We start from the raw sequence: 12355 nt of genomic DNA, 5'->3' as shown, positions 1-12355 counted from the left end.
TTCGTAGCAACGAAAGGCATCTGACGTTATATGCTTGACGACGGGCACTTATCAAAAAGTTATCAGTTTAATTTAGATTTCTGTAGCTTTCTATTGGTCAGAATCTCCTATGAATGAAATAATCAGTAGTAATTGCAAAAGAGCTCTAAAATTATTGAATTTTTCCCGAGTGAAATTATGTCAAAGTGTCACGAGGGCAAAAATTATATATTAATTTTAGAGATCGAGTGCAATTTGGTGCGATTATATCATGAATAAAATTATTCAAAACCAAAATTTTATTGTAATTTATTTATGTAAGTACAAATTAGTACAATTGAACACACAGTTGCTATAAATATGTATTTGACGGTTGAAAGTCATCACTTTTAAAATTTTTGAAACATTTGTCATTAATGTCACTGAATGTATTTTTTCGTAGCAACGAAGGGCATCTGACGTAACATGCTTGACGACGGGCAATTATCAAAAAAGTTATAATAATAAAATTTTTGTTTAAAATGACCTAAAAACCTAAAAAATTATTTTCCGGGGCAAGAAAGGTGATCTTTTGAATTTGTTTTAAAAAATTGTTTCTGTCCAAAAATTTCACCCGGCACTTTTCTGATTTTTTTAAAGGGGATATTTTTGAACAGGAGTCCGCAAAGAAACCGAATCATAAATTTTTCATACTAAAGTGGTCTCATAATAAGGACTAATTAACAATTAACAACTGATGATAATTTCCATTAGCAAGTCCACAACCAAGATTTACAGGTTTTGCAAGTTCTAAAATAATTTTTTATATTTATATAGAGGTGACCTTTAGACAAAAGAAAACAGTTAAGACATTTTTAACAAAGAATGCAGTTGATAGTTGATTGAGTATGTTTCACATACAGGGTGGATGGCGTCAAGAAGAATAACCGATCTGGTGAGATAGGTAATGGATATTCTTCGATTTTTGTATCTTTGTCACATTATATTATACAGTCTGGTGCAAATGAAAGGATCCATTCGTTATTTCGTAAGTCGGCAATTTTAAGGAAAAATCCGGAAACAGGTCGATTTTTATTTTTAAATTATGATACTTTGGCGTACATGTCATGCTAGTGACTTCATCCATCTGCGCGTGATGACGTAATCGATGATTTTTTTAATGAGAATAGGGGTCGTGTGGTAGCTGATTTGAAAGGTTATTTAATTAATTCTCTATTCATTAATATAACCATTTACATAATTATTTATACAGGGGGTCCCAAAAATGTTTTTTTAATTAAATTATTTGACGAAAAAAGAAGAATGTATGTAATTTATTTAATTCAAAATACATTTGATTGCTGTCAGAAATCAGAAAAAAATGTTTGTTCCACAAATAAACATTGCTTTTCGCTTATTTTTTCTATTTTCGGACAACAGTAAAACGTATTTTGAATTAAATGAATTACATTATATTCTTCTTTTTTTGTCAAATCATTTAATTAAATTTTTTTTTGGACACACTGTATAAATAATAATGTAAATGTTTATATTACTGAATAGACAAGCTTCCAAATAAGCTAGCACACCACCCCTATTTCCATTTAAAAAAATCAACGATTACGTAATCAGGCCCAGATGGTTGACGTCACTAGTGTGACGTATATCTCAAAATATAATTTAAAATAAAAATCCACCTGTTTTTGGATTTGTCCTTATCGTTGCCGGTTTACGAAATAACGAATTTATTCCTTTCATTTGTAGCATACTGTATACGCTTGTTTAGTTGAAACAAATCTTTGGTCAGATTAGCCTTGGAAACAATAATTGTAATTACTCAACTGACCTTTTGGGAATGGTAGTTATGTTTCTAAACGTCACATTGATCAGTTTCTATCATTTGTATTTGACTGCGATTTTCAGTATTGTGACTTCAAAATGGCGTTTGTTGTTAAAAATCCGTCCAAATAATATAATCAACGTGCAGTCATTCATTTTATATGTTTTCGATCATGAAGCACATATGCTAATAAAGTTTAGAGTACCTACCCTACAGGCCAACCCAAACCTGTATAATGAAACTTTGAACAAGTTCCATAAAACAATATACAAGACGAAAGACTAAGAGGACATCGTTACAAATTATAGAGGGAACAGACAACAGCAAGATCCTGGGTGAACTTCTTGTCGAACAGAATATTTAATATCTGGAATAGCTTGGATCAAGATACCATATCGGCACCTAGTGTAAACATATTCAAAAATAGACTTGATCGTTCTTTATTTGATTTATAATTGGACATTATTATTTTTAGGACTGCATTATCTACTGTTTCCATAATTTTGTTATCCATTTTGATATTAACTTGAGAATTTGTTATTAATTTTATAATGAAATGTTTCTTTGTTTTTGGGCATAATAGGAGCTTGCTCCTCTGCCCTTACTTATTTTGTAATAATAATAAATAATAATAATAATATGAAGAAAACGTCCAGGAACGCTCTCACGTGGTGTACTTCCTCTACAAGTTTCTTCTCCTTGGTGTGGCTATTCGTGACGAATTTTGGAAATCATCATGGCAATATTCACTTTATCTGCAGCAAGCGAAAAAGCTGTACAGATGTTGTGTTGAACCAGGTTCTGAGGTTCTTTAACCAGGATGTTCTTCTTCTTCCAGGACCTTGCTTTCCAAATATTTTGCCTTGCAGGATGGCTTGTAGGAGGGCATATCTGGATTCATTTCGCATAATGTGTCCAAAGTATTATAACTTTCGAGATTTGATGGTGGTTAGTACCTCTCGGTTCTTCCCCATTCTTCTAAGGACCCCCTCATTTATGACCCGATCAGTCCATGGGATTTTATCTCAAAAGCTTCCAATTCTCGACACATATCTTCGTTCAAGGTCCATGATTCAACACCATAAAAAGGACAGAAAAGGCGCAACATCTCAGCATTCTTAATTTTATACCAAAAGAAAGGTTGTACAAAGATATCAGGAAGGAAACAAAGAGAAGAATATATGAAAGTATAATGAAGAGCGCTACAATCTACGGTGCAGAAGTTTGGGACATAGGTGCAAGAAATAAAAAGAAGCTACTTAGTACAGAAATGGACTTTTTGAGGAGAAGTTGTCAGGTTTCGAGATTAGAACATGTAAGAAATGAAACAATTAGAGAACGTATGAAGGTGGAAAAAACTATAATAGACGATATTGAAAAGAGACAGCTGACATGGTTCGGTCACGTTAAAAGAATGAATGAGCCTTGCTGGCCGAGAAAAATATTAGAGTGGGTCCCACCGGAGAGAAGCAGAAAAGGACGACCACGGAGAAGCTGGAGGGACAATATTCAGGAGGCAATGGATTCGAGGCAATTAGATGAAGATATGTGTTACGATAGAAAAAATTGGAAGCTGGGTATGGGGAGGCGGCGACAGCCGTAGAAATCCATTGTATATATAGAAAGGTTGTGCCTATTGAAAAAGGCCCCCATACGGTTGAAGCAACCTGATCTAGCTGATCTAGCTTTTCTGATGCGCGTTTTTATCTCTTGGTTATTGGCCCATTCTTCATTTATTATGGTGCCGAGATAGTTGTAGTGCCTCACTCTTTCTACTGGGGTTTGGTTGATGTAGGGTAGTAGAGTTGACCTTCTGTTATCTTTTTCTTGCTAATGATCATAAGCTTTGTCTTCTATACGTTTATATTGAGTCCATATTGTTGACTAATACGTGATTTTGTTCATGAGGACTTGTATGTCTTCTAGGTTGTCCTCAAATACTATGGTGTCATCTGCATACCTGATGTTATTTAGCCGATACCCGTTCAGTAGAATACCTTTTTCAGTTTCGTGCAAAGCTTCGATAAATATTCTTTCAGAGTAAAGATTAAAAATTAGGCAGGACAAAATGCAGCCTTGCCTCACTCCATGCATGATTTTCACATATTCGGTGTGTTCACCGTCAACTCTGAGGTTTGCAGTCTGATTCCAGTAAAGGTTTCTAATTATTTTCAGATCTTGGTTGTAAATTCCTGCTTCTTTTGGTATTTGCATCATCTTGGCGTGCTGTACTCGATCAAACGCTTTCTCGTAATCAACCAGACTTGCGTATACGTCGCAATTGACGTCTCTGCATCTCTGGAATAACACTTATATTGAAAACAAAGCCTCTCTCGTACCGTACCAACAGCATTTATGAGTAAATCTCTACAAGTAGTAAAATAAAATCTACAACGAAAGAAATGGAGGCTATTAGAACATCTATTCTGTAGTCCTGACTTATCACTTTGTAATTTTCACAATAGGGAACTTGCACTAAAAAATTTTTTTACATAAAATTGTTAATTTATGTTTTAAAATATTATATTCAAAATATTACGTCTTAACAATGAATAGTGTACGTACAACATCTAATCAAAGTTCCGCGCCTAAAATTTCCGTTTTAAACAACTTCAAAAGCGAGACCTGGGGTCTGACGTCACAGGCCACTCGTATCGTTTGCTCGTTCGGGGTGGGCTATTGCATTTAATGCAGTTTGCCCATAGATAAATAATATAGTTGAAATATCTTGTTTTACTCTGTGGCAAAAATGATTTTTTCTGTGACAGGCAAAATATTAACATTTTATCTCTGTTGACATGTATCAAAAAGTTCTTTTTTATGAAATTACTTTTGTCGTTTCTTGTGTTGAAGAACAAAGAAGAAACAAGTAACTTAAAAATAAACAAAACTTTTAGTAATAAAAGTAAGAGTAACTAAAAAGTATTGGTGCTACTATAGTATGCGGTCTACAGTCGGGTTTCTACTATAGCTTGCGGTCTACCGAGGGATGCGGTGTAAGTATAAGCTGAGATGATAAAGATATTAACTTGTAAAATTACAATAATGATTCTTCTTATTTATACGTATTATTAACTTTGTAAAGAAGGATTTTGTTGGCTATGTACACGTTCTATCGGTACGTCTGCTAATCACCATAATCTTTTCTCAGAAGGCTTTGAACACAATAATGAAAGGCTCCAGTAGGTACTAATAAACATTACAATAAAATAAATCTTTATTATAATCCGTAATCTTTTCCATGATATACGAAATCCTTCGATTAGAGGTAGGTAGATCAAACCCACGGGGCAAACCGTATACTATAATATAATGGTACCAAACTATTGTTATAAACGGTTTAAACATGCTTATTAATAACTCTTACTTATTTGCCTTGACACCTTGCATTTCTCCAATAGAATAGCTTTCACTACTTTTTATAAAAGTTGCCACGATGAAGACATAAACGGTAGGTAAGTTAGTCAGATTGACCTTTTGAAAAACCCTCGTCCATCATATTATGCGTTTTAAACTCTTTACAAAGTAGCACTCAACTTTATCAATTTCAGTTTAAAACTAAGCTGATTGGGGAACTACTTATTACAATATATAATATGAACATAAATAATACCTAGGAATTTTCCATTAAAGACGATTAAAATGTAATATACCTGCGATACCTACCCTAACCGCGTTGTTTCCGACTAGCTAGCCAGGTTGACCGTGGCCTGTGACGTCGAACCAATAGAAAGACGTTCAAGAGCCTCCTAAGATATTTGAATTTTATAGCATTTTCAAAGCGTCGTAATTAGCGTACGGGTTAAAAATATTTGTTTTTTTTTTTCGCATGCAAGCGTTTTAAGATCATGTTACCTTATGTTTTTTAATATCATTTTAATATTTAAAAATTTATGCAAGTTCTCTATTGTGAGCCACTGAAAAACGCGTTAAAACGTAATCGTTTTTATTTGGACGAAGAAGTACAAAATTTGGAGCAAAAACCGTGAGTAAATGGACTATAAGAAGTGCATTTCCTTTTGTTTCCTCTTTCGTAAATTTTAAAACATTTTAATAAAAAATGATTTCACCTCTTAGTTTTTTATATAAAAACTCTCCGAACAACTATTTCACGAATACAAACTATCTCGCAACGTTGAAAACCGACTAGAATTGGTTTCAATGTTAAGTAAATGGTTGTTTACGCTTCCCTTGCTTTCATAGAACTGAATATTTACTCCCAGATTTAAGAGATGGAATGACCTTGAAAGTTTTAGCTATTTGTGTCGACCTATACTATAGGCTATTGATTATGTACTATAGAAAGGAACTACAACGTTAACGGGGTTTTATTTTTTCATATGGTCAATGAATCTCTATATATGAAAAAACCGCGGAGTGCTACCATTTAAAGGGGTGCGTTTTTGAGAAATGAGTGAATTAGTCCCTGGGTACAGGTTACATTAGAGTGAGTTCTATGCACTTTTGGTACAAACACGTCTACATAAAAAATTTTCCTGGTTAAATTTCCTATCTAAATATAACTTTTAAAAATTAAAGATACTTTTTTTTACAAAAATATATTCAAAAGAAAAAGCACAAAGAAATGCAAAAGAAAGAAATTTTGTTTTTTGTCTCATAACTATTGTCCACGGGGATATAAGTGTAGACATTGCTTCGTAGAAAAGAAACTTACATATTTTCTCTTTAAAATGGTGTTTGGTAGAGGTCATTAGGATTTACAGTTTTCGAAATATGATTTTTCTAAATTCGCCACTCACAGCAATTTTGGGCAATTTTCCTTGTTATTTCGCAAATATTGTTCTGTAATTTTTTCTACGCAACTTTAGGCATATGCAATGGTACACGTAAGAGGAATAGAAATTAATTACCTTTAAAATGTTCTACTGGATAATGTTGTACGACTTCTTTTAAAGAGGTTATCTTTTTCAAGATTTTATACTTTTAACAAGTTTTTATATTTTTTACGATTATTTTTTAAATTTCCCATTATAACTTTTTTTTCTACATTTAGGTATATATTATATAATAAAAAAGAAAGCTTATTCTGTTTACTTTAAAACCGGTGTATTATAAAAAATTCTAGGATTATTTTTGAATGAGATATGCTTTCTCAAAATGTAATAAGTAGGTACTTTCAACGATTTTTGTTTTTAGGATTATTTTTTAAATTTCTCATTGTAACTTTTTTATGTGATTGTGTGTTATGATTGAATTTTATTTTTTATAGGTAATACTTTGGATCCACTTGACTCGGCCGGGCAAACTTCAAGATATGGATTAATTCCAATATATACTGTCAAAGCTCCTGCACCACAAGCTTTGCTTGAAAAAATAGCATATAAATGTACCAAAGGATGTACAAAAAACTGCGGTTGTAGGAAGATAGGAATTAGTTGTTCAATATTCTGCAAAGGGTGCATGTGCGTGCATGGGTACTAATTGTGGGAACTCTAAGGTAACTGAGGTGTCAGAGAAAGATGTTGAAGCTAATGCTAACGAAGAGATGGACTTTGATTTTAAAAATTTTTTAAATGTCCCGTTCAAATAATTTTAACTAAAGTGATGTTTTCTAAGACTAATGTTTATGTAATTTTTGTAAAAGAAATAATTTTAAATAATACAGATAAAAAAATATCTAAGAATCATTCGGTTTCCATTATTTAAATATAGGTGATACACCATTTTAAAGTAAACAAGATAAGCTTTTTTTATTATATAATATAATATATAATATAATATTGTATTATATATAATATATTATATAATAGTATTATTATATTTTTATATTATATAAAAAATCGTTAAAAATATAAAACCTTGAAACACCATAATCTCTTTAAAAAAAGTCGTACAACGTTATACAGTAGACCATTTTAAAGGTAATTGATTTCTATTCCTATTACCTTTACCATTGCATATACCTCAAGTTACGTAGAAAAAAGTTACATAACAATATTTGCGAAATAACAAGGAAAATTGCCCAAAATTGCTGTGAGTGGCAAACTTGGAAAAATCAGATTTAGAAAACTATAGATCCTAATTACCTCTACTAAACAACATTTTAAAGAAGAAATATGTAGGTTTTTTTTCTGTAAAGCAATGTCTATACCTATATCATCGTGAACAAAAGTTATGAGACCAAAAACAAAATTTCTTTCTTTTGGGTTTCTTTGTGCTTCTTCTTTTGAATATATTTTTGTAAAAAAAAGTATCATTGACTTTAAAAAGTGATATTTAGATAGGAAATTTAACCAGGAACAATTTTTATGTAGGTATGTTTGTACCAAAAGTGCATAGAACTCACCCTATTGTAACCTGTGCCCAGGGACTAATTCACCCATTTCTCAAAAACGCACCCCTTTAAATGGTAGCACTCCGCGGTTTTTTCATATATAGATGTCCATTGACCATACGAAATAGTAAAACCCCGTTAACGTTGTAGTTCCTTTTAGCTATCTTATTTTGAATATAATCAATAGCCTACTACTTTTTTTATAATTTTTCTAAACACCTCATAATTTTTGATTAATTTTTCGTTTTAGATGAGACCTTTGGCCACGATTCTCCACAGATGTGAAGGCACCGGCTCGTGTGACACCTATAACGAAAGATGTCGCCCATACCACGAAGCAAAAGTAAAAGTAGTCTTCATAATCAAAAATAATGAAACCAGATACGAAACCTTCGAGTTCCAGAACCATACGAAATGTACATGCGAGCCTGTGGGATATAACTAATAGTACAGTCAATGAGAGTATTTAGCTCCGAATTCCGTGCTAAAGCATCAAGTTATACGTGATATTTTCACAGTAAGTAGGGAATAGCTCAAGAAACAAAGTCTACCTATGCCAAAATACGTTTTTATCTTGGGGGTGGTTCCCACCCCTTCACGAGTGTAGAAATTTGTTGGTCAAAATATCCCCGGGAGTCGTTATAGGACCTAATTTTAATCAAAAAAGGTTGTATATTTTTTATAAACTCAATACTTTTTGAGTTATTCGTGATTAAAAATTTGCAATTTTGCAATGACACCTTATTGGACGTTTTTTTTTCGAATAACTTAAAAACTATGATTCTACCAAAAAAAAAGTGTAAAAAAACAATTTTATAGCCGGAATGGGACGTTTCGATGCCGCCGGTTCATCGCCGGCCCTTTCGATGCCGCCGGTTCATCGCCAGTCCATTTCATCGCCGTCATATCTCGCATTTCCTAGAATTCCTTATTAATACTAAAAATAACTAATAATTGTAATTGTCGAAAATTCGGAAATATATCAAATAGCGATTAATTGACTGGCGATGAATCGGCCGGCATCGGCATCGAACTGGCAGCATCGAAACGGCGGCGATGAAACGTCCTAGACCCTTTTATAGCTTGTGAAAAAATGAAGAAATTCATTTCTTCAGAAATCTTTTAAATTTAAGAAAAAGCGCGATATGTTAGTGGAAAGTAGATTTTTTTGTAAGTGCACAAATCGGTTCATTCATCTTGAAATAACAGAAAAATTGTATATTTTAAAAATTTTACGGTTATAGTTCTGACAACTTTTACAGTGCTTGAAAATACCTTTACAATGAGCACCGTTAAATGTCGATTGTATTCAAACTAAGCGAGATACGATGCAAAAAGATTGATCACTCATGAGCAGTATATTTAACCCCACATCCACCAGAATTTATGTAAATACATTGTTTTCCTTCTACAATATACTATTTTTAAATTCTCTTAAAAGTCTGCCTTTGTCGCCGTGTAATTCGATAATGATAATACATACGAAAAAAATTTTAGTATAGAAATGTAGGGTTTTCTGAAAACAATTTTAATTTTTCATATTGCTGTAGCAAGAAAACTGTCAGAGATATGACTATTTTAAATTATGTTGATAGAGCGAGTATCATCTTTCTTGCTCCCCTTAATTATTTACCTTTTAAAAACTAAATATTTTAAATTGATATGATCAATGTGAATTTATATTCCTTCAAATATACTTTCAAATGGTTGAGTGGATACGGTATATTTGAAATGAACTGAGTTATTACAAAGAAAACAAACAACTTTTTTTTTCAATTTTGGAGCATATACGAATTTTGGCGCAGATGTGAATGGGATCTCACATCACATCTCACATCACATCTACTCACTTTCCATAGCTGCTAGTGAAAAGCACTGCTGTAAAATTGGTATCACTCGTACCTACATTACATGCTTTACATGTACATGTACATTAGATGCTTTGGAGTAGATGTATTAGAGTACATTAAGAGTGTTTATTACAAAATACAAATTTGGGTAGGTGATAAAGCTGTCAAGTGTCAGTTTATTGGGGATGAAATAATGCTAATGGATATTTACAATCCACAAAAATGCATAAATCACCTACGCCGTAGGAATTACTAGAAATATTTTTTGCAGCTGCAAAAAAGGCACCTCGTACGTCATGCACCTGCAGAAATATCGGGGTTTTTTGTAATACTACATGTGGGGGATGTGCAGGTATTGTTAAGTGCCAAAACAGTGCTATGATATATATGAGAAAGATGAGAAAGGAGCGAATGAGAGTGGTGACAGTGATGTAGATTAGAAAAGTTATTGATATTACTGCTTTTCTTTAAACGTCTAAAAAAATTATATATTTTTTTACACATTTTCTATATATTATATTTTTCTATATACACAAAGATATTTTTATTTTAAATGACAAAAAAGTATCAAAGTCAAGTAAATAAAGAGATAAATAAATGACATAATCAAGTGTAGGTACTTTTTATTTTTTTTATTTTATATAGATAAGGGTTGTTTTTAAAGGTTGAAAAATGAAAAACGAAAACATTGACCCAAAGTACCGCATAAGCCCTTAAAGTATAAAAATTAATTAATGATAAAAATTAATTAGTTTTTCTACAACCGTGTTAAAAATGCAATTTTTAGCACTCCATACGTGCTTTAAAAATGCTACTTTAAGGCACTAGTGCTTTAAAATTTTTATGGCACTGCAATTCGTATTGATCGTATAGGCAATTTTGATATAATGTCAAAAAAATATAAAAATTGAATATCAGTCGAGTTCAAGTAAAAGTTTTTGTAGATATTGTCCTGTAATTACGTTTGTAGAAAAAATATTGTATGATATGCGTGTTAAGAAGTACATTTTTAAGGCACTCGTGTGAATTGCAGAACTCGCTTTCGCTCATTCTGCAAACTTTCACATGCGTGCCTTAAACGTGTACTTTTAACACTTATATCATAAATAACTATTAATAACTTCATTTAACACTATTAAAGCCTAAAAAGTACTTTGATTTACGTTACAACTAGTTTTATTCAATTTTGGCAATAAAGAGTAGTTTTCATCCCTAAAAAATAATTATCGGCATAGGGTAGACGTTGAATTAAGAAGTAAGTTGAGTCTATTCAAATTTCATCAAAATCGATGCATTAGGATACAAATCGGAGGTAAAAGGGAAAATACACCATTCAATTCGGTTGAACAATGTGGATGATTCAACCAAAATGAACTGTGTATTTTGCAATTATTTAACAAAAGATTTCAAAAAATTGAACGTTAAAAAAAGTTGAGACAATTTCTACTTTCATTCAACTTCGTTGAACAACTGAAATGATTCATCCACATTAACGCGTCTATACAAGGTATGTCGGTTGTGTTCGATTCAACCGTTTATTTCATTTTGAATTGTGGTGCTTGTTTCGTATTTTATTTAAAGAAATACGTAATAATTTCATTTAATAATGGTGCATAGATGTAAAAACAAAAAAACTCCAATATTTCTCGACTTAAAAAATAACGAATTGGATCATCTACATTGTTCAACTGAATTGAATGAAAAACTCGGTTCAACTTCGTTCAATATTCATTTTGGATGATCATTTTCGACGATTAATAGTTTACACGATTGATTTATTTTTCACTTTGGATGATTCATCCGGGATCATCATCCAAAGTGTACCGTGAAAACGCGCCTTTACATAAAAATCACGAATTAAATCATCTACATTGTTCAACTGAATTGAATGAAAAATAATTGAAGCGTGTATATGTATGCTGTTCAATTTGATTGAACAATGTAATTGAACCATCCACATTGTTCAACCGAATTGAATGGTGTATTTCCACCTTTATAGCCCATCGTAGCTCTCATTGACTGGAGTATAAGCTGCTGTAATTAAATACATTGTTGCAACGTGTGGTGCACGAAACTGTGATAAGAATTGTTCTGTGATAATATTTGATATTAATAAATTATTAATGATTTTTTAAGAATTGTTTTTGTATGTTCGTTCAAAGGTTTTATATCTGGCATTTATACGATATGTGATGGGTATACATTATGATTTGGCCAATAATTACTTGACACTCATTTTTTTCTATCTATCTCTTTCATTTATGAACCTTTAGAGATTTGGATAAGTTCTACGGATCAAGAATATTGATAAAAAAACTCTCGAACAGTTTGATGAACCTCAATAAACGAGAGATCATAACGGTCACTGAAATGGTGACTCACCTATACAAACTAAGTAAGATGAATAAACCA

The 12355-nt window shown here is 32.0% G+C and overlaps 1 protein-coding gene across 1 annotated transcript in view; it reads left to right on the top strand.

Moving 5' to 3' along the window:
• LOC114339511 (uncharacterized) overlaps positions 1–12081 on the top strand; it is a 49031-nt gene extending 36950 nt beyond the window's left edge. The window contains exon 2 of the mRNA XM_028290174.2: positions 8344–12081. Within this exon, the coding sequence (XP_028145975.2) occupies positions 8344–8538 (195 nt within the window). The 3' untranslated portion in view covers positions 8539–12081. The remainder of the gene's footprint in view (positions 1–8343) is intronic.
• Positions 12082–12355: the final 274 nt, after the last annotated feature.

Source organism: Diabrotica virgifera, chromosome 9 (genome assembly GCF_917563875.1).
Source record: "Diabrotica virgifera virgifera chromosome 9, PGI_DIABVI_V3a".
Classification (NCBI taxonomy): domain Eukaryota; kingdom Metazoa; phylum Arthropoda; class Insecta; order Coleoptera; family Chrysomelidae; genus Diabrotica; species Diabrotica virgifera.
Note: the sequence above shows the minus strand (reverse complement) of the source record. Positions and strands in the feature narration are given on the sequence as shown.